Below are 19,826 nucleotides of genomic sequence, written 5' to 3' on the forward strand. Positions count from 1 at the left end.
GTTCTGCTGTGCATAAGGTCGCTATGAGTCGGTACTGACTTGATGACACCTAACAACAACAACAACAGGGTGTAACATGGAGTCCTGGTGTGGCACTGTGGATTAATGTGCTGGACTACAATGTCAGTTTAAGCCACAAGGTCAGCCGTTCAAGCTCACCAGCCTCTCCTTGGAAATTTGATACAGGATCGCTATGGGTTGGAACCAATTCGACGACACTTAGCTGCAACAACAAGGGTGTAATATATCCCCATGAGTTGGAGTTGACTAGACAGTGGCTGTTTTTTGTTGTCATTTAGGGTGCCAATGCCATCACCATCACCAAAACAGCTCAATTATTCAAGACCTGGAAAACTCACCATGTGCCCTTTAAATCAAGAACTGAAAATTTAGTAATAACAGTATTTCAGTGGACACCAGCCCCAGCACTCACCTTGACCTTGGAGCCAGCATAAAGCCTCTGAGCCAGCAGTCTCCCTGCCTGGATTGCTACTGGGGTGAGCTCCAGCTTCCCCTCCAGTATGTCCCCGATGGCATAGATGTAAGGCACATTGGTCTGTTCCTCGTCAGTGACCGGGATTTTTCCAGTCCTGCAAATTCATTCAGCTAAAACCATCAGTTACCGTTATTAAAGTAGTACAACAATGTACTCTTTCTCCCAAGGAAGTCCCAAACTGTAACTTTAGCTGAGGACCATGTCCTAATGTATTTAAAATAAACAAGAACTGCTTAGTGACAACTCTAGCCACTATTAGGAAAAAACCAAAGATGTGAAAAGTAAAAGAGATCCTAGAGCAGGAGAATTCGAACCTAATGATTCATAATAAAGATGCTAAAGTGTAATGACCAGGTTTTCTAGTTATTTATTATGTCTCTCTATGCCTGAGTTTCCCATTGATAAATGGAATCATGGGAATAGGAAGGGGCATATCATCTACCTTAGTTTAGGGCTGTTCAGGATGCAAAGAAAAAGTGCATAAGACATAGTACAACAGTGAGTGCATGAACGGTTGCAATTAACATTACACTCAATCTACACCTTGGACCCAACTGGAAACAGACAAGCAGGTTACTAAGAAGATCAAATACCGGTCTGCTAAATCTTATTATCGACTTTCCCAACTCCTGTATCTGCTCACCGCAGTGAAACTAAACAATGTAGAGTTTCTCATGTTAATTTTAAGAATTTTGTTCTCTTGAATAAATGTTATTCCTGGAAGAAAACAATCATTTGCACTTTCCAAGGCATCTTGCCATTTACAACACTTGCCGTTTGTGGATGTAAAAATGGCGATTCTGGGACACGCTCCACACTGTGCCCATATGCAGACACCAGATTCTCAGGTACCTGATGCAGTGGTACAGTTTGAGGAAATTTAACTTTACAATGCTAAGAGAGTAACAATGTTTGATACTTGGAACTAGCACCCTTGTGATCCTAAAATTTAGCAGGCTCTAAATCCGGTTCAGATCCAATGAAGTCTTCATTCAGACTTAATGAAGCTCAAAGCACTTCTGAGAATACTGTGTTTTTATGCAAATAATGTGCATGTTATATGGGTTTTCAAGCTCATAGCTTAGTTTCCTGTGTGCACTATATGCACATTGCTTATGTGGACGTGTTTTATATAAAAAAAAAAGGAGGTACTGTGGAGCTGTACATACATTAAAGAAACAACACGCAGACCAATACATTTCTTATTTAGATTTTGAAAAGAAAAAACAAAGCCAAAAAAATTTCAAATAGGAAATCCTAACTGAAATAGCACTGAAAGAAGAGTTTTCTAAGTTAAAAAGAGAACTTTCTAACTATGGTGAAAATTAACTAACTATCTAGAACTCTAGTACTGATCGATGTCACAAACAAAATAAATAATATTCTATATATATTTTACTTACTTCTCATTTATCTTCACACCCACAGTTTCTAAACCAATTTTTCTTGTGCAAGCATCTCTTCCTATTGCCAACAATACCTGAAAATGTATTAATAGTTAACTATTAACAAAAATTGACAAATATGAGGCTTTGTGCTCCCACAAAGATTTAAAGCCCTGGAAACCTTATACAGTCGTAAACGACTCAACAGCACTTAACAAAACTTGACAAAAAGGCTTTGTATGAACTAGTTATTATTCTTTCTGCTTATTAAAGCCAATCTAATTTCATTCTCCAGATCTGGAAAGATATATTTCATTAAGAAAAAAATATAAGAGTGTAATAAACTTTAAACTCCTATAATCTAGCAGAAATCCTATTCCTTTAAATAAAAGGGGAGTTTGTTCCTTAATAAACCTAATCGGGCTGCTAACCTCAAGGATGGCAGTTCTAAACCACTAGCCGTTGCGTGGGAGAAAGATAAGGCTTTCTGCTCCGGTAAAGATTACAGCCTTGGAAACCCTGTACAGTGTCACTATGAGTCAGAACTGATTCCACTGTACTTAACAACAACAATTCAGACACAAAGATAGCATACACTATGACTGAATTAAGTGATTTTTTTAAAGTGGTGGGCTGGGGAGGTTAAAGGGAAGAGCATGGGACAAAGGAATTCCAGCTCATTTAAAAACTGTAACCTTTTTTTATAGCCATTTGGCAAACAATCATTTAAGTTATGGTGGAAAAATCCGAAGCCATCTCTGTATCAAAACAAAGTATAATATTATAAGTAATAGTTACTTCCTAATAAGAACTAACAGATCCATTCCTTACCGTATTATACTCTCCTTCAATGGTTTCCTGACTGGTGGTGGACTGGGCTACCACCTTGAGTCGGCCTGGTGTCCCGGCTTCAATCTGCTCAATCTACAAAAGTGACAAAGTTTTACTCTGAAATAAAGCTATGGTAGTTAAGAGAGACAGCTGTGTCCTCTCTTCCTAGTGAACTCAAAATGAAAACATACAACATGACCCATTTTTTTTGTGGTCCATCTCTCTCACCTCAGCATCGTTAGGATGATACATGATTTTTTTTTTTAATTCCCTTCTTTCTCATTTTGCTTCAAATAGTCGTCAAACAATAAAATCCAGAGAAAAGTGGGAAAGAAGTCAGAAAAACACTATGAATTCAGAGGGTCTCTTTACACTTTACAATTTACAAATTCAGTTTTCTTTATCAACCAAGAATAGTTTATTAGAGTTAAGTCAACAACGATACAAGTAACAACTGGCAGATCTAAAGACCCAAAGACTGAAGTAATCAAGGAGACATGTGTTTATCATATCCAGCGTAGACTTCGATTGTTAAGGATGTTGGGAAACATGACCCTGGTATTTATTTGTGTGATGACAAATGAGACTGAACCTACTAACCTTCTACCCAGAGATGCCAAGCTGAGTAACAATGGCTTAGAAATCCTATCACTCGAATCTCTCTATGTATACTCAATTACCTTTGCTGTTGAAGGGTGACCAAATCAAGAGTTTGTAGAAGACCTCTACTAGGGAAAACCCATAAAAATCACCTGCAATTTCGATTCTACCTTTAAAATACAACACTCTGGGTAGGAAAACTCTCAGGTCTCATTTCATTTGCAGTACCAATAAACACTAAAAATATCCTTTAGAATTCTCTTCCTTTTTAGACAAAGGAGCTTCAAAAAGTGGAACAATTTCATTACCTTTTAACTCTATTTTTCCACAAACTCTTTGAAGCACCTTGGTAATCGACCACTTTTGAACATACTGGAAATAGTTTTTCTGCCCTGGTGGCACTGTAGGATAAGCATTGGACTGCTAACTGCAAGGTCAGCAGTTCAAGCTCACTAGCTGCTCCACAGGAGAAAGATGAGGCTATCTTCTCCTATAAAGATTTACAGCCTTGGAAACTCTATGTAGGGTTGCTATGAGTTGGAATCGAATTGAGGGCAGTGGGTTTTGGGGGTAATCTTTTTAAATTATAATTTGTGGAACACTTAGATTTTGGACCACAGGTGTGGTGCTGTAGGATCAGCACTGGACTTCAAACCACAAGATCACACTATTAGTTGGAACCGACTCGACGGCACTTAACAACATGGCTTAGATTTATGTCGAAATGGTTAGTTAAGGGCATCGTCTTACCTTGATTCCTTCCTTCCTGCCTTGCTTAGTTTTGTATTCCAGCCAGGCCCTTTCAGTATCTAGAAGAATTTTCCTCCCCACAGCGTCTTTCTGTATGTTATGTTCTCTATCCAAAAAATGCTGTCCTCTCCTGTCTCATAACTCCTCTATGTGTACTTTGACACAACTGTCAAGAAGCCTCCTAGACACCCTCCCTAAAGCTCAGATTACAGAAAGTATGCTCGCTATGTACTGTCCTAGTCCCCTCGACTCCTGCTTCATAGCAAAGGAGACAGTCACTCTCACTTACTACTTAACTTGGTTGCTGTTTGACTTCGCCACAGACTCTAAGTTTCCAAAGGAAAAGCTAGTGTTTCTCTGGTTCTCTGCTATAGTTCCTGTGCTTGGCACAAAGTCGGCACGCAACAAAATCCATGGAATGAGTGTTTCCCTGTGGACTGTGGAGAAGCACAGCATTCAATCCCATGAGTATACTTCCTACTAAAGGAATTATACCACAGAAGTAGTGTAATACTCAAAACTGTATGATTTAAATACAGCAAGGTCATCAGACTCTTAGTTTGACAAGATTCTAAAAATAGCTTCCAGATGTATCAGTCTGGGGCAAAATACTTATCCCAAGTATCACACATATGCATACTTAATATTCTGATGTCAAGGGTTATTAACATGTTTGTGGATTAATAATCAATTTAATCTATCATTTTACAAAACTAGATAGCATTACAGTTTTCAGGTACAAACGGGGTCATCTTCCTAATCCTTCAAGGGACTCATGAAGGAAGAGCATCTGAGAGACAAGGTCACAAGGCCAGCAACAGTGTTGCCGGATCTCCTCACCCATAGAAAGCTCCTTCACCACTCACTAGGTAATTGTTGTTAACAACTAGTTGTTGTTAAGTGCCACTGAGACCCTATATAGGGTTTACAAGGAGTGGTTGGTGAGTCTGAACCACTGACCTTGGGACTCAAATCAACCTTGCTTAGCCTACAGCACCACACCAGGATTCCATGTAATACAAAGTGTTCTTCACCTGGTTCAGAGAGGCTGGGGGCACCCTGGTAAATCAAGGAAACTATTATGTGCACAGACACAGGCTCTCACAGGGACCCACAACCCCCCAGGATGCTCAGACGTTCTAGTGAAGGTGTGCTTTTCTGCCATTGCAGCATATCCTCTGAGTACAGCTGCTGTTTCTAATGAGAGTCTTCATGAAAACATGCATAGCCCTACTCCCAGAAAACAGCTATAGGAAACCAAGCACTGAGAACGTCCAGGAAATGTACTACTAAATTCTCAAAACGACTAATGACTTTATGTTGTTGTTGTTAAGTGCAGTTGAGTCAGTTCTGACCTATAGTGATTCTGTATCAGGTTTCCGAGGAGCAACTGGTGAGCTTGAACTGTTGACCTTGTGGTTCAAAGCGACTTTGCAATCCAGTGCAGTAACCCGCAGCGCCACAGAGTCAAGTTAGCCAATGCAATCCCGACACGAATTCTTAGTTACAGCATGTCTGCTTGTTTAAATTGCTGAAGGGATGCTTCCCAACACACACCCCACCTCTCTCATGGGTACAGGATCAATACACTTATAGGAAATCCCCACTTACTTTTATTGGTACAAATTGTCGTATAAATTTGACACCATGTTCTTCCATGTGTTCACCAATTTTGTTGGCCATGTCCTGGTCAAATCCTCTTAGGAGAATTGACCGTACCATAACAGTGACATCTAAACCAATACCAGCAAGAAATCCAGCACATTCCAAAGCGACATAGGATGCTCCAACCACCAGGGTCTTCCCCGGGGAGTAAGGTAAGGAGAAAAGATCATCACTGAAAAGATAGGATTAAAAAAACAAAGAAAACAAAAAGTTCATGTGAATAATGAACAAAGCAGGTATTTTATTTTCATAAGAACCAGATATTTTAATGATTAAAAACATTAGTAAAACAGAATTATTTTTTTAAATAAACTCTCTCTCCCTCTTTCTCGTCCCTCAGTTCCTTTGAAGTAGCTTAAGATATTGCTGTCACTAGTCTAACTAACTCAATTTTAAATTATTTACTTACTTAATAACTGAAGTTATCAAATGTGCCAAAGTCAAACGTGATTTTGAACTGTTTGAAATAATTCTTCACTAAGGTGTTTTGAACCACAAGGCTAGTGGTTCACCAACCGCTTCTCGGAAACCCTATACAGAGTGGTTATGAGTCAGAACTACTCAACAGCACTTAACAACAACAAGGTGTTTTAAACCATACATGTGAATACAGCTATAAACCAAAACCCCCAATGCATCACTCAGCGCTCTCCTAGATGTAAAACCTGGTATTTCTCACCTGATACATCAATTACTGAGAGTGGGGAGAAAGGTGGGGAACACCTTGCTTTTCTAATATAAAAGCCTTACAAATACGTCTAGTGCAGCAAGGAGTATACAAGAGATCGAGATCATAAAAGCATTGCTAGGAATGAGATTTCAAAAATCTGACAAGGGAGCCGATCTCGGGTTGCAATGCCAGTCAGTTGCCATCTGAACTGTCTGCCTCTGGAGGAGGCCACAACAGATAAAATCACAACAACAAAAAATAACAAGGTCAGCAATGTTATCATGTGACTGTTGTTGTTAAGTGCTGTCAAGTCAATCTGACTCATAGCAACCCTGAATAGGGTTTCCAAGGAGCAGCTGGTGGGTTTGAACTGCTGACTTTGTGGTTCAGTCTAGTGATTATCCTACAGTACCATACCAGGAGTCTTATGTTGTTATTAAGTGCCACTGAGTCAGTTCTGACTCACAGTGACCCTATATAGGGTTTCCGAGGAGAGGCTGGTGAGTTTGAACTGCCAACCTAGAAGTCAAGTGCTTATCTCATAGCACCACCACAAAGGAGTCTTACAGACAAAATGAAATCATCCTGGAAAACCTAAAATTTGACTCACATATTCAGGAAACTCCCTATACTGACACTAACCATTGTTAACAGTAGAGAGTAGACTTGATCAATCTAAGCAGTGTGCTATACTCTAATTCACTTAGCATTTATTTTACAAGTCTTGTTGTTGTTGTTAAGTAGCATCAAGTTGTTCCCAACTCACAGCAGCCCTGTATAAGGTTTCCTAGGAAACCCTAGCTGGTGAGTTTGATACACCGACCTTTTGGTTCAAACAGGCCTTTTGGTCCAGTGTTTATCCTGCAGCACCACACCAGAAGTCCAAAGCAATCCGGTATAAGGTTTCCAAGGAATGGTTGGTAGGTTTAAACCAACACTGCAGTTAGCAATCCAGTACTTAGCCTACAGCACCACACCAGGACCCCCTTAGAAGTCTTACAGGGCGATAGACTTACTTTTTGTCAAAAAGAAATGTATATTCATTCAAATCATATGTTTTATAAAATACACTCACGTGCACACAAATAGAAATATAACCATATTTCTACATATAAACATGACAGCAGTGATAATATTAACTCAGATGGTAAGATGATTGATGTTAGTTTCTTGCTTACAGTACTGAATTTTCAAAATGTTCTATCATTATAACAAACTCTGACAAAGAGCTCTGAGTTTCAGGAAATGGACTACAGGGTTTGGGGGCGGGGGTGGGGGTGGCAAATGCCAGACCGTACAGTGGGTTTCTTCTTTCTCTATTGGCTTTGTTTGCTTACCTGCTGATGCAGTACTCTTTGTCGCCAGGGATGCCCAAGTAACGTGGCCTCTCACCAGTTGCAATGAGAAATCGCTCTGCTGAGTAAATTTTTTCTTTGCCTTTATTATTAGTTGCCTACAAAGGAACCAATATGCCAACTTTTAATAAGATATTATCCTACAAAATTGCTAACTTCACAGTTAATAAAGACTATTTACCACATTTTCGAATTTGATCTTCATAAAAATATGGCAATATAGTTAAGAGATAGCAAGTTTCTGAGCAGTACTTCATGGACCGCTTAAGGTTCCAATGCCAGAATGTGGCAGAGCTCTCACCAATTAACCACACCACAACAGAAGGCCCCATAATAAGGTGTGGCTATAACACCCCAATCTGCACCACGATGTTCGGTGCAGTCAGTCAATTTCAACTCATAGCAGCCCCATGTAACAGAGCAAAACTGTCCCATAGGGTTTTCAAGGCTGTAATCTTCAAGGAGCAAATCACCTGGCTTGTCTCCCCCAGAACCACTGGGTGAGTTTGAATTATCAATCTTTTGATTAGCAGCCAAGTGTTTAAATCACTGTGCCACTAGGGATCTACTGTAGCTATTATTTATTTTATTATAATTATCTCCTTTTCTCCCTTACCCTGAGCCAAAGCTTAGCAAAAAAGCTACACGGGTTATCTCACAATTACCTTAATCCTATGAGGACCAACAAACTGCCCATAAGCATTTTCGTAGGTGACCCTTTTCTCCCGCAGAGCTACCCGGTAGCCCCAGTTCAGCGAGCCGATGTGGTTCTGTACAGCTTCTGTCATTTTGTCCCAGTCGTGTTTAACTACATAAGAAAACAGGAAACAACGTTCAGATTCTCAACTGGCTGGCAAAAAATCATTTCTCTGTAACCATTCCCATAGAATGCAAAATGACGACAAGTTCCTTCATTTTGAACCAAAATATTTTCACCTTCAAATATTCTTTCCCTTTTAGAAAATGACTAACAATTAATTCATGCGAGACTCCCTGGCAATTCTCAGGAGTGAAATAATGATACACAAACTTTCTTCTTCTTTATTTAAAAATGAACTGGAATTTTACCCTGAGTGTAAATACTAATTTCTGGGGTATAAGATATATATTTACAACGAATTCTATGAGACTCTGAGGTAGTCTGATTTGGAGTCCCTGAGTTGATGACAGTCTCTAGACTTGTTAGGTGCCATCGAGTTGGTACCGACTCATAGCGACCCTATGCACAACAGAACAAAACAGTGCCCAGTCCTGGGCCAACCTCACAATTGTTGTCACGCTTCAGCCCATCGATGCTGACACTTTGCCAATCCATCTTGCTGAGGGTCTTCCTCTTTTTCTCTGATCCTCCACCTTACCAAACTTGATATCCTTCTCCAGTGACTGGTCCCTCCTGACAATATGTCCAAAGTATGAGAGAGAAAGTTTGGCCGAGTACTCTGGATGCACTTCTTCCAACACAAATCTGTTGGTTCTTTTGGCAGCCCATGGCACTTTCAATATTCTCCTCCAACACCATAACTCAAAAGGATCAGTTCTTCTATAGTCTTCCATATTCACTGTCCAGTTTTTGCATGCATTTGAGGTTACTGAAAATACCATGGCTTGGATCAGATACACCTTAGTCCTCAAGCTGACATCTTTGCACTTCAACACTTTAAGAAGGTCTTGTGCAACAAATTTGCCTAATGCAAAACATAGCTTGATTTCTTGACTGCTACTTCCATGAGTGTTGATAATTGAACCAAGAATGAAGTCCTTGACAACTTCAATCTTTTCTTCGTTGGTAAGAATGTTGTTTATCCATCCAGTGGTAAGGATTTTTGTTTTCTTGATATTGCGATGCAATCCATACTGAACTGAAGGCTGTGCTCTTTGATCTTCATTGGTAAATGTTTTAAGTCCTCTTCACTTTCAGCAAGCAAGTTTGTATCATCTGCACATGGCAGGTTGCTAATAAGTCTTCCTTCAATCCTGATGCCATGTTTTTCTTAATATAACCCAGCTTCTCGTATTATTTGCTCAGCATACAGGTTGAGTAAGTATGGTGAAAGAATACAACCCTGTTGCACACCTTTGTTAATTTTAAACCATTCAGTGTTCCTATGTTCTGTTCAAACTGCCTCTTGGTCCATGTACAGATTCCTTATGAGTACAATTAAGTGTTCTGGAATATTCATACTTTGCAATGTTGTCCATAGCCTGTCATGATTCACACAATTGAAATCCACACAGTCTCTAGGCTCGGAGCTGATAAATTATGGCCCCCCAGAAACACCTTGCCAGTCACCTTTTTGTAAATGCAGTCACATCCATGTGCTCACACATAGTCCAGGACTGCTTTAGGACTACAATAGCAGAGCTGAGCAGCTTCAATAGACACCATGTGGTCCACAAAACCTGAAATGTTCTAGAACAAGTGCCATTCCCTCCCTGATCAAGACAGACCACCTTAAGAGTCAGTCCCGTTGCCTACCTCGTAAGTCCCCATCTCACAAGAGCAGAGCTTGTGATTCTACCATAAGTTAAGCCTTAAGAGTCCAGATGTTAATATAATCAATATTGAATTCCAGAAACCTCAAAGAAGAGGTTAAAGAAATCAATCCACTGTCATTCATTCAGTAATACCTTATTATCAATCAGTTTCCTATCAATGACCATGAAAAAAATAGGATTATAGGTAAAATATACTGATTGGTGATAGGAAGGATAAATGTCCTGGAGAAAGTGTGGTTTGCTAGGAAGGAGAAAAACACTTAGTGTACATTGAAAGTATCTATCATGGAAATGAGAAACCTGAATTTACAGTGATTAAGGAACCTGGCTACACAGGAAGTGGTAAAATTGGGTCTCTGAGATCCAATGCGCACATCCCAGGAAAGAGAGCCAGGCCACACCTGACAACAGTAACATGCCAAGCACACCTTCTCACCTGCACCTCAAAGCACCTGAAGGGGCAGGAGCCATACACATTATGTTGTGTGTACAGGAAATAAAGAAAGGAGCACAGTGGCCCTGTAGGATAAGCACTGGACTAGGAGCCACAAGGTTGGTGGTCCAAGCCCACTGGCCGATCAGTGGGAGAAAGATAAGGCTTCCTGTTCCTGCAAAGATTTATAGCCTTCACAATTACATCAGAAACCCTACAGACGGACACTTGGATCAGAACCAGCACCGCCTGCCCAAGGTCACACACATCAGCACAGGAGTAGTCATATGCTCATGATACCTGAAATGCCAGGTGTATGGTAGGAGACTATATCCCCAAATTGCCAAGTCCAAGGGCAAGCCAAGGGCTTTGCCATCCTGATCATGGCCTTATAACTCTGATATTTAAATTTAAATCCCAAATATTTAAATTTCTAAAGCACTTTTAATTCTTGAGCATAAGAGAACTCAAACAGATAAATGTTTTAAGAATATAAAACCAGTAAACCTTTCACAGGTGATCAACTCATCCAGCTTAAACGACTGTGTTCCAGCAATTCTTAGAGCTGGGCTGAGCCTGCCTCTGTAAGCTCTCAGAGTTTGGTGTCTGAGGGAGAAGGCTTATCACACGTCACAGACTGAGTCAGGGGCCCACTGGCTGTGAGGGGGTTGTACCAGCACACCACCACTAGGCAGACTCAGCTGTGCACCTGGCCTGGGCCCCTTTCTTCCCTCACCACGTGGAAGCTATTTACAGCATCAGAGACTTTTACTGGAAAACAGGTGGGCGATTCTTTGGTCAACGACACATGATTCCGAGTTGTTCTAATCTAGAAATGCAAAGCAAGCCCTCAAGCTTCATCTGTTGGAAACATGGATCTATAGCCTTTATGGGTCCCAATGTTCTCATCCGAAAAACACTCCTCTAAGTTACTGTGGAGCTCTCAGACCTAAGGACACAAAACACCATTTGTCTAAATGCATCACCACAATCATTTTACCACAAAAAGAGGGATGTGGCTATGGCTCCTTAAATGGAGTCTATGGACAGGCAAGGTGGGCCCCTCCCAGAGCCCAGCTCGGGTTCTCCTGTGGAGCCCACAGCGTGCTTCCGGGGCCTCAGGCTTAATGAGTGAGAACAGCTGACGGCATCAACAAGACTCAGGCCACCAAGCTTCCATTTGTGAAGAGTGAAGAGATTTAGACAGGCTCTCAAAGCCTTTGGGGCTGTGCTCCTGCCAAGGACAAACATAAGAAGTGGAATCTACAGAAATAAAAAAACGAAAGATTTCCACCATAAAGTCTGAAAAGAGGGAAAAAACGCAAAAGAGTAAACTGTTAAAATTGTGGGAGAAATAATTTTTGTAAGAATAGAGAAATATGGTAATTTTGATGTGGTTCAAGCTAAAAAATTTCATAAAATTAAAAAAAGACCTTGACGCTAGTTTACGTCTTTATTACCTCAGTTGCTATACACTTATTACTTTCTAATTGTATAATTTAGATACAAGTCCAACATAAAATTAAGTGTAAAAACCTTTTTTTAAACCCACTGCCATCAAGTCAATTCTGAGTCATGGTGTCCCTGGTGTCACAGACTAGAAACACCCCGTGGCGTTTATGTGGCGGTAATCTTCATGGAAGCAGATTGCCAGGCCTTTCCTCCACGGCACTGCTGGGTAGGTTCAAAACAGATGTGTCAATTCACCAAGTTATATTTCACCATCCACCTGAGTTCTGAATTTATTAGAATTACACTGAGTTGGCCCTGAAATAAAATTCAAAATTAGCAGACCTGTATTTTCATCATCAACTTACTAACTCGATGGAGTAAGTAAAACGTTGTTGTTGTTAGGTGCCATCGAGTCGGTATTGGCTCATAGTGACCTTATGCACAACAGAATGAAACACTGCCCGGTCCTGGGCCAACCTCACATTTGTTGCCACACTTTAGTCCATTGATGCTGCCACTGTGCCAATCCATCTCACTGAGGATCTTCCTCTTTTTCTCTGACCCTCCACCTTACCAAACATGATATCCTTCTCCAGCAACTGGTCCCTCCTGACAATATGTCTAATGTATGAGCATTACAATATGTCCGAACTTAAACCATTAGCATTAAGTAATGAAAACACTACCATTTTAAGGTTCTAAAAACTCACTATATATACTTTCCTACATTTCTAACAAAATTAGCAACCCTGTTTTTATAAGACTTGGTAGTCTAGGGTTAACATCAGTGAATATTACACACAAATTTGAGTACTAGAACCTACATGGATGAATAAAAACATAACTGGTCTCAGTTGTAGCTCTCTAGCACAGTTAATTAATTACCTAATTTAAATGCCAGTGACACTGGGGAAAAGACTGGAAGTTTGAAAGTTGTGCAAATCAAAATTTATTAATGTTCTTATTACGTGTTATTCTCCTTAAGAGAATAAGTTGGTTCAAACATACAACTTCCTAAGGAGCTTGTTACTGATCCTGTTAAGACTTACAGCCTCAGATAACCCATAAGGGGACCGTTATGAGTAGGAATCTATTCAACAGCACACCACCACCACCACCACCACCAAGGAATCCTAGTGTGGCACATGCAGGATAAGCACTAGATTGCTAAATGCAATGTTGGCAGTTCAAACTCAGCAATCGTTCCTCGGAAACCCTATCAGGTTCGCTAGGAGTTAGAACCAACTCAACTGCACTCAACAACAATAATGATGTCAGTATTTGTTGTTATTAAGTAATCAAGTTGGTTCAGACCAACTTGGTCCTTGTATAGGGTTTCCAAGGAACAGCTGCTGGGTATGAACCACCAATCTTGCAATTCAAACTGATCTTGCAGTCTAGCGCATTATCCTAAATCGCCACACCAGGACTCCGTAGAAGGCCTGTGAAATCATTCGGTCTGGCCCTGCCAAGGCAACCACAGTTCAAGCCATCACATTGCTGTTAAGTGCCGTGTCATTTTAACACAGTGTTCCTGTATAGGGTTTCCAAGGAGCAGCTGGTGAGTTTGAACCACTGACCTTGTGGTTAGTCCAGTGCTGATCCTACGGAGTCACACCAGTAGTCCAGCCATCACATTAAGGGTGAGTTAATTAAATGTTTGACCAAATACAGTACAAAATTTTAAGTTGATAATTTTGTATGGCCTGTGAATGATGTTATAAATTTTGGCAGAAAAAAGGTTCCGACTCCTGCTTTAGTGGGTCAGAGTACTTGCTAGAGTGGGGGAAGAAAAGGTCGTATTGAGAATAATGGTAAAGACTATGTTTGGAATAACTTGGAAAGGGGTATGGGGTGAGGGGGGTGTGACTATCAAAGATCCAATGGAATGGGTGAAAAACAAAATAGATAGTTCTTAAGTTTTCCTCCCCAAAGCAAGTAGAGAAACTGGGGTATGGCCTACAGAGCAGAAAGAGCTGGCCCTGTTTTGAAAAGCAGGGTGAGACAAAGCACAAACTGCAGAGTTGAAAGAGCTCTCAATGCAGCTGCCCCCAGGACAGCTTCTGAAGTTCTAGCCCTGCAGACCAGTTGTCACTGACACCAAAATGATTTCAAGAAGATAATTTAGTGGGGTGCAAACAACATGTGCTTTGAAGTCATAAAGACTCCAAAGTTCAAATCCTGGTTCTGCCAATTTCTAACCTATGATATCACGGGAAAACAACAACAAAAAATCCCCTCCTAGAGCTTTCACTTCCTCATCTATGGAAACAGCAGAATGTTGTCAGGATGGTCAGACTAAATATGTATTGGGATGGGGATGGTGATGAGAAAAGGGGAGCATAACCACGACATTTAGGACCTCAATGATTACATATAAGGCTAGAAGAAGTTTGGAATGCATGCTGAGAGAAAGATGATGGTGTCTCCTCTTTTGTGCAAGATCTTCACATTCTCTCCCCATTCTCTTCTGCTACAATTCCAAGAACCATTAAAGAAGGTATCTGCAAGCAACTGTTCCAACTTGTTCTCTGAAAAACTGTGCAGATGGCTAAGCTGATATGCATTCCACCCAAACCACCTAGGGTGTTCTTGTACCAAACCACCCAGTTATTCCTGCCCGCAGCACAGTCCTCCCACGCTTTCCTCATACATGCTTCCTACATACGCCAGACTCCAACCATACCCGCGTACTTGCTATTCAAACAACAACCTTGGTTGTCCTCTCCCTCTGCTGATTAGCATGGACACTGCCATCCCAAGTCCACCACTGTGTTTTCAAGGTACCTTGGTGTGCACATCAATGATGTATCAATGGTAACAGTGGAACCAGTGTACCTACAGGATGTGTATTATTTACCTGTGTTTCTCTAGCACAGTCAAGTACAAACAGCTATTGTTAGTGTCATCAAGTTAGTTCCCAAGTATAGCATCCCTATAAAGCATTTCTAAGGAGTGGCTGGTGGGTTTGAACTGCCAACTTTTCACAGCAGTCCAGTGCTTATCCTTGACAGGGTCACCAGAATGCCAGTGTAAACAGTAAAGGCTCAATATTCACATTACGTAACATCATCAATTGTTGCTGTCGTTAAGTGCTGTTGAGTCAGTTCCGACTCACAGACTTATAGCTACCTTGTATAGGGCTTCCAAGGAGTGGCTGGTGGGTTTGAACTGCCAACCTTGCAGTTAGAAGTCCAGTGATTATCCCATAGCATCACATAAGGACTCCAACATCATCAGTAGGATTTCTAAAATGTCTCCTAAAAAGTCTAATGAATTAATTGAAGGGAGGGCCTGTGGCTAACTGGGTGTATTAACAGTAGTCTTCCAAAAGGGTAAGAAACAGCACCAATGACAGACTAGATGATGGGCATTCAGACCCTCCAAGGAGGTAACTAAGGGCAGTGGGAGGGTAGCAATGAACTACCAGCAGGTTATACAAGGGGGCTTCAAAAAGTTTATGGAAGATTACATAGTCTTTTAACTTCATTTCCCATGAACTTTCTAAACCAACTCCCTCGGATGTTAAGATTCATGTTCCACAGGTTAAAAGATTTGCTTAAAATTCATAATCCATGCTGTGCAGGTCAAGAGTTTCAACTACCCTTCCCACTGGGAAATAGAAAAGGTCACAGAAAAGGCACCTCAGAACCAAGAGTGAAGAGCTCAGCCCTAGCTCCTGTCCTCTAGGGGTCAGGGGAACAAACAGCCTTGTAAGGGTCTGGGCCAACAGTTAAAAATTGTTAAGGACGGAATCTTCTAAGACTCCAGTCTAGAAGAGAGTACTTTTGATCTTAGTGAGAAGTAAAAGCATCAGAAAAGGAACTACGACTAGTTTGAAGAGAGGCACAATTTTTCAAAGCCAAGTATCTTTGCCTTGTTTTTTTAATATTTGATAAACTATTCATTCAAACTCAGAAAAAGCCACAAAACTGTCTGCCCTAGCTATCTGGCTGGATGGTTACTCCCTCCAATGTCCCAAACGGAGATCAGTTAGGAGCTTGAGTTTCATTCTCAAGGGCAGAGTGAGGCCCACGATTAATCAGTCAGAAAGTGGGGTAGGTCTTCTTTCACTCTTCTGCCAGATAATGTAAGTTAGTTTACAAGTCAACAATCCCCTCTTTAATTTTCTAGGGTTACTGTGCTAAACATTTTTAGTCCAACAAAGACTAAATTCCTCACAAGCAAACAATCTCCTCCTTCCATGAAAAAATAAGAAAAGAAAAATCAGCTCATGAAGCAGACTTCAGAGAAAGAGAAATGTAACAGCTTCAAAAGAATCCAAGTGTAATTTATATTTCCTTATAATACACTATATAACCGAGAACATTTTACTTAAAGGAATTCTGGTTTTCTTTATGGAAAGGGCGTACCTGTATCCTCAACTTTCCATCCGTAGTTACGAGAGTCTTGTAGGGCTTGTCCTAACAAAGCTGCTTGGTGCATTAGTTTTTTAGGTATGCAACCCACATTCACACATGTTCCTCCAAGACCTAAAACAGCATTGAGAAATAAATTTATAGCATACTTTACAATCTTTCAAAGATAAAGGTCAACAATTATTATAATTCTAAAAATGTAATTTATTTGCTTAATGTGACTCTTAATTTATATAAGCCTATTCCTATGGCTTCCAACATCTTTGAGTTCAAAGAAGCATATATCCAAAATACAGTGACATCATCCTAAAACAAAACAAAGATGGGGGTAGATTTCCACCATTTTTATATAATACAAAGGTCGTTGATAAAGATGTCAGATTGCTCATAAAGAGGCCAGAAATTCAAACTGTTTTATATGCACAGCCCTGGATCTATGCACACAGAACTGCTATGTTAACTACTGGATCTATGCACACAGAACTGCTAGCTTGTGCAGGGTTGGGCGATAGTTTGTCTGAAAGTCCATATATATTTAATGCATATGTTCATTTTTCTAAGGAGAGGGTTGATAGCTTTCTCTTGATTCTCAAAGGGATTTATTACCCAAAAAACTTCAGTATCCCTGGATGTAGAGAACATAGGGAAAGACTGCTTCCATAAGAATAAAATGCTGGCAGTTGGGGGGAGGGGCAAACTGACAAGGGTAAGAGTGTAGGATGAGACTTGCTATTCTTTAAATAGGAACCTTGGTTGCCTCTCCCCTCTGTTGACTGTGATCAGCACAACCCATCTGAGAAACCATCCCTAGTCACCTCTTACATTAGATTTACCACTGTGCTTTCAGGGTACTTGGTATATGCATCAATAATGCATCCAGAGATAAAAAGTTTAAACTTTCAATTATTTAGCCCTTTAGTATACTTGTTAAGTCATTAAGTACCACTTAGTCAGTTCTGACTCACAGCAACCCTGTATAGGGTTTCCAAGGAGCCACTGGTGGATTTGAACCATCGAGCTGTGAATAGTCAAGTGCTTATCCTGTAGTCCCACACCAGGACTTACTAAGTATACTAGGTTACAAAAATATTTAGCTTTATATAGATGCAAAAAGCTTGTAGATAAGTTTTTTACTATATTCATTCTGTACCAAGGGATTGGAATTTTTAGCATTTTAAAATTTGAGCCTATTTTAACTCAGTTCAATTGAAAGACGTATACAACTTAGGTTTAGTTTTTAAATTTTTAATTGGGTTTTAGGAGTCATTTAAATCAGTGGCATGGAAAACCCTGGTTTCTTGTAATGCACTTCTGAAATATTTAAAAAGTTTACCCCATCTAGTTCCAAGAGGAGTTGGCGTGACAAAATCCAAGACCATCACTTTCTTGTCATACTTGGCTGCCTCCTGGAAAATAAGATTATATATGTTAAAGTGTGTTAGAAAGGCTAACAGGATGATCAGAAATGGGCTGTTTTTAAAAATCCATGTTATTTTATTAAGTTATTATGCCTAAAACATGATCAGTTATTACTTGTTGTCAAGTGCCATCAAGTCAGTTCTGACTCATAGCAACCCTGTGTAGGGTGGGTGCCCAAGGTTATAAATCGTTACAGGAGCAGAAAGCCTTATCTTTCTCCTGTGGAACAGCTGATGGACTCAAACTGATCTTATGGTTAGCAGTCTAATACTTATCCTACAGAGTCACCACACTCCCTAACCGTTTATAACATCTAGGAATTTCATATGCTAAGGTTATCAGTGCAAATCCAGGATAAAAATTAAGAGAGATTCAGTCACGAAGGCACCTTTAGGCAATATACAGATTCAACAGTAAATATACAAATCTACTATTGTAAAATTGTCAGAATTTCTAGAATCTGACATTCTAGAATCTTTTAATGTTGTTGTAATCAAATAGTAACAGATTAAACAATAATGAGTAAAAAATGTTGACATTTTTCGAGCAGGTGGTGAGTGGTAGGTAAATCAGACCTGCCAAAAGGCTAGAGACCTTAAATCAGATTATATCCATAGATACTATATATATTTTAAATACTTTTGACTTTGACCAATTCACTTTACAAGCAGAATCTGGAAAGAGCTTTTCTTCTAAAATTATGAGGGTTCCTAACATTTTCAGGTGAGGAGCCCATGAAAAAGCTGATGACATCTAAAGTTTTCATATCTTTTTTAGGGGAGTGAAGACAATTGTCAGAAGTTCATTTTGTAGAGTATCTTTTTTTCTTAGAGAATAAGCTTTGCATATTGGTAACTAGACCCTCCAAGGGTTATTTGAAAGGACCAAGTCTAAGTGTTCTTCAAAAACACCATTAGTATTGTAAAGTCAAAGACCACAGTCCTCAATATGAGTTTCACCTTCATGTAAAGAAAATAACAGTCCTCACAACTAGACCAATAAATAACATCATGATAAACGGAGAAAAGATTAAAGTTATCAAAAATATCATTTTGCTCAGATCCACAATCAACATTCATAGACGCAGCAGTCAAATAATCAAATGATATATTGCATAAGGCAAATCTGCTGCACAAGACCTCTTTAAAGTATTCAAGAAAAAGATGTCAGGTCAAGGACTAAGGTGCACTTGACCTAAGCCATGGTATTTTGAACCACTTCAAATGCAAGTAAAAGTTGGAAAATGAATAATAGAGGAAGACCCCCAACAAGATGGACTGGCAAAGGGGCAGCAGCAATGGCCCAAAATTACCAGAGATAGTGAGGCTAGCTCAGGACCAGGCAAGTTTCTTTCTGTTGTGCATAATGTCTCTATGAGTTGGAACAGACTCAAGGGCCCCTTACAACAGTAAAGTCTATCATGCGTGATTCTGAGCCACTTTTGGCAGAGCACTGTTTGATGCTAGACAAATGTTCTTCTTGCTGGCAGTTACTTCTGGTCTGGACTGTTCCTAATTTAGGCAGTTTCATTCAAAAGGGCCTTCAACGATTCACCCACAAGCTACACCTTAGGGTAGTGTATCCACTTCATCGTTTTTTAAAGTTGGGTAAGGGTGACAAGGCCAAAGACCTTGAACAGAAAGTGTCTGTCAGCTTCAGAATGGAGAGTTTCACCTGTCAACCCACTGCTATCAAGTCCATTCTAACTCACAATGGCGGGACGAGGACACAGTAAAACTGCCCCATATGGTTTGCAGTGCTGTTATCTTTATGGAAGCAGACTGCCACATCTTTCTCTTACAGAATGGCTGGTGGGTTTGAACCACTGACCTTTCAGTTAGCAGCCAAGCACTTAACCACTGTACTATCAGGGGTCCTGCTTCCCATGTAACCTC

At 40.2% G+C, this 19,826-nt stretch overlaps 1 protein-coding gene across 1 annotated transcript in view; it reads right to left on the reverse strand.

Annotated features, from left to right (window-relative positions):
* TXNRD1 (thioredoxin reductase 1) overlaps positions 1-19,826 on the reverse strand; it is a 104,946-nt gene that overhangs the window by 22,677 nt on the left and 62,443 nt on the right. The window contains exons 5-12 of the mRNA XM_006871081.1: positions 17,846-17,918; positions 16,507-16,626; positions 8,418-8,560; positions 7,735-7,850; positions 5,674-5,899; positions 2,713-2,805; positions 1,900-1,976; positions 434-590 (exon numbers count right to left, since the gene is read on the reverse strand). Of these exons, the coding sequence (XP_006871143.1) occupies positions 434-590; positions 1,900-1,976; positions 2,713-2,805; positions 5,674-5,899; positions 7,735-7,850; positions 8,418-8,560; positions 16,507-16,626; positions 17,846-17,918 (1,005 nt within the window). The remainder of the gene's footprint in view (positions 1-433; positions 591-1,899; positions 1,977-2,712; positions 2,806-5,673; positions 5,900-7,734; positions 7,851-8,417; positions 8,561-16,506; positions 16,627-17,845; positions 17,919-19,826) is intronic.

Source organism: Chrysochloris asiatica, unplaced genomic scaffold (genome assembly GCF_000296735.1).
Source record: "Chrysochloris asiatica unplaced genomic scaffold, ChrAsi1.0 scaffold00160, whole genome shotgun sequence".
Lineage (NCBI taxonomy): Eukaryota > Metazoa > Chordata > Mammalia > Afrosoricida > Chrysochloridae > Chrysochloris > Chrysochloris asiatica.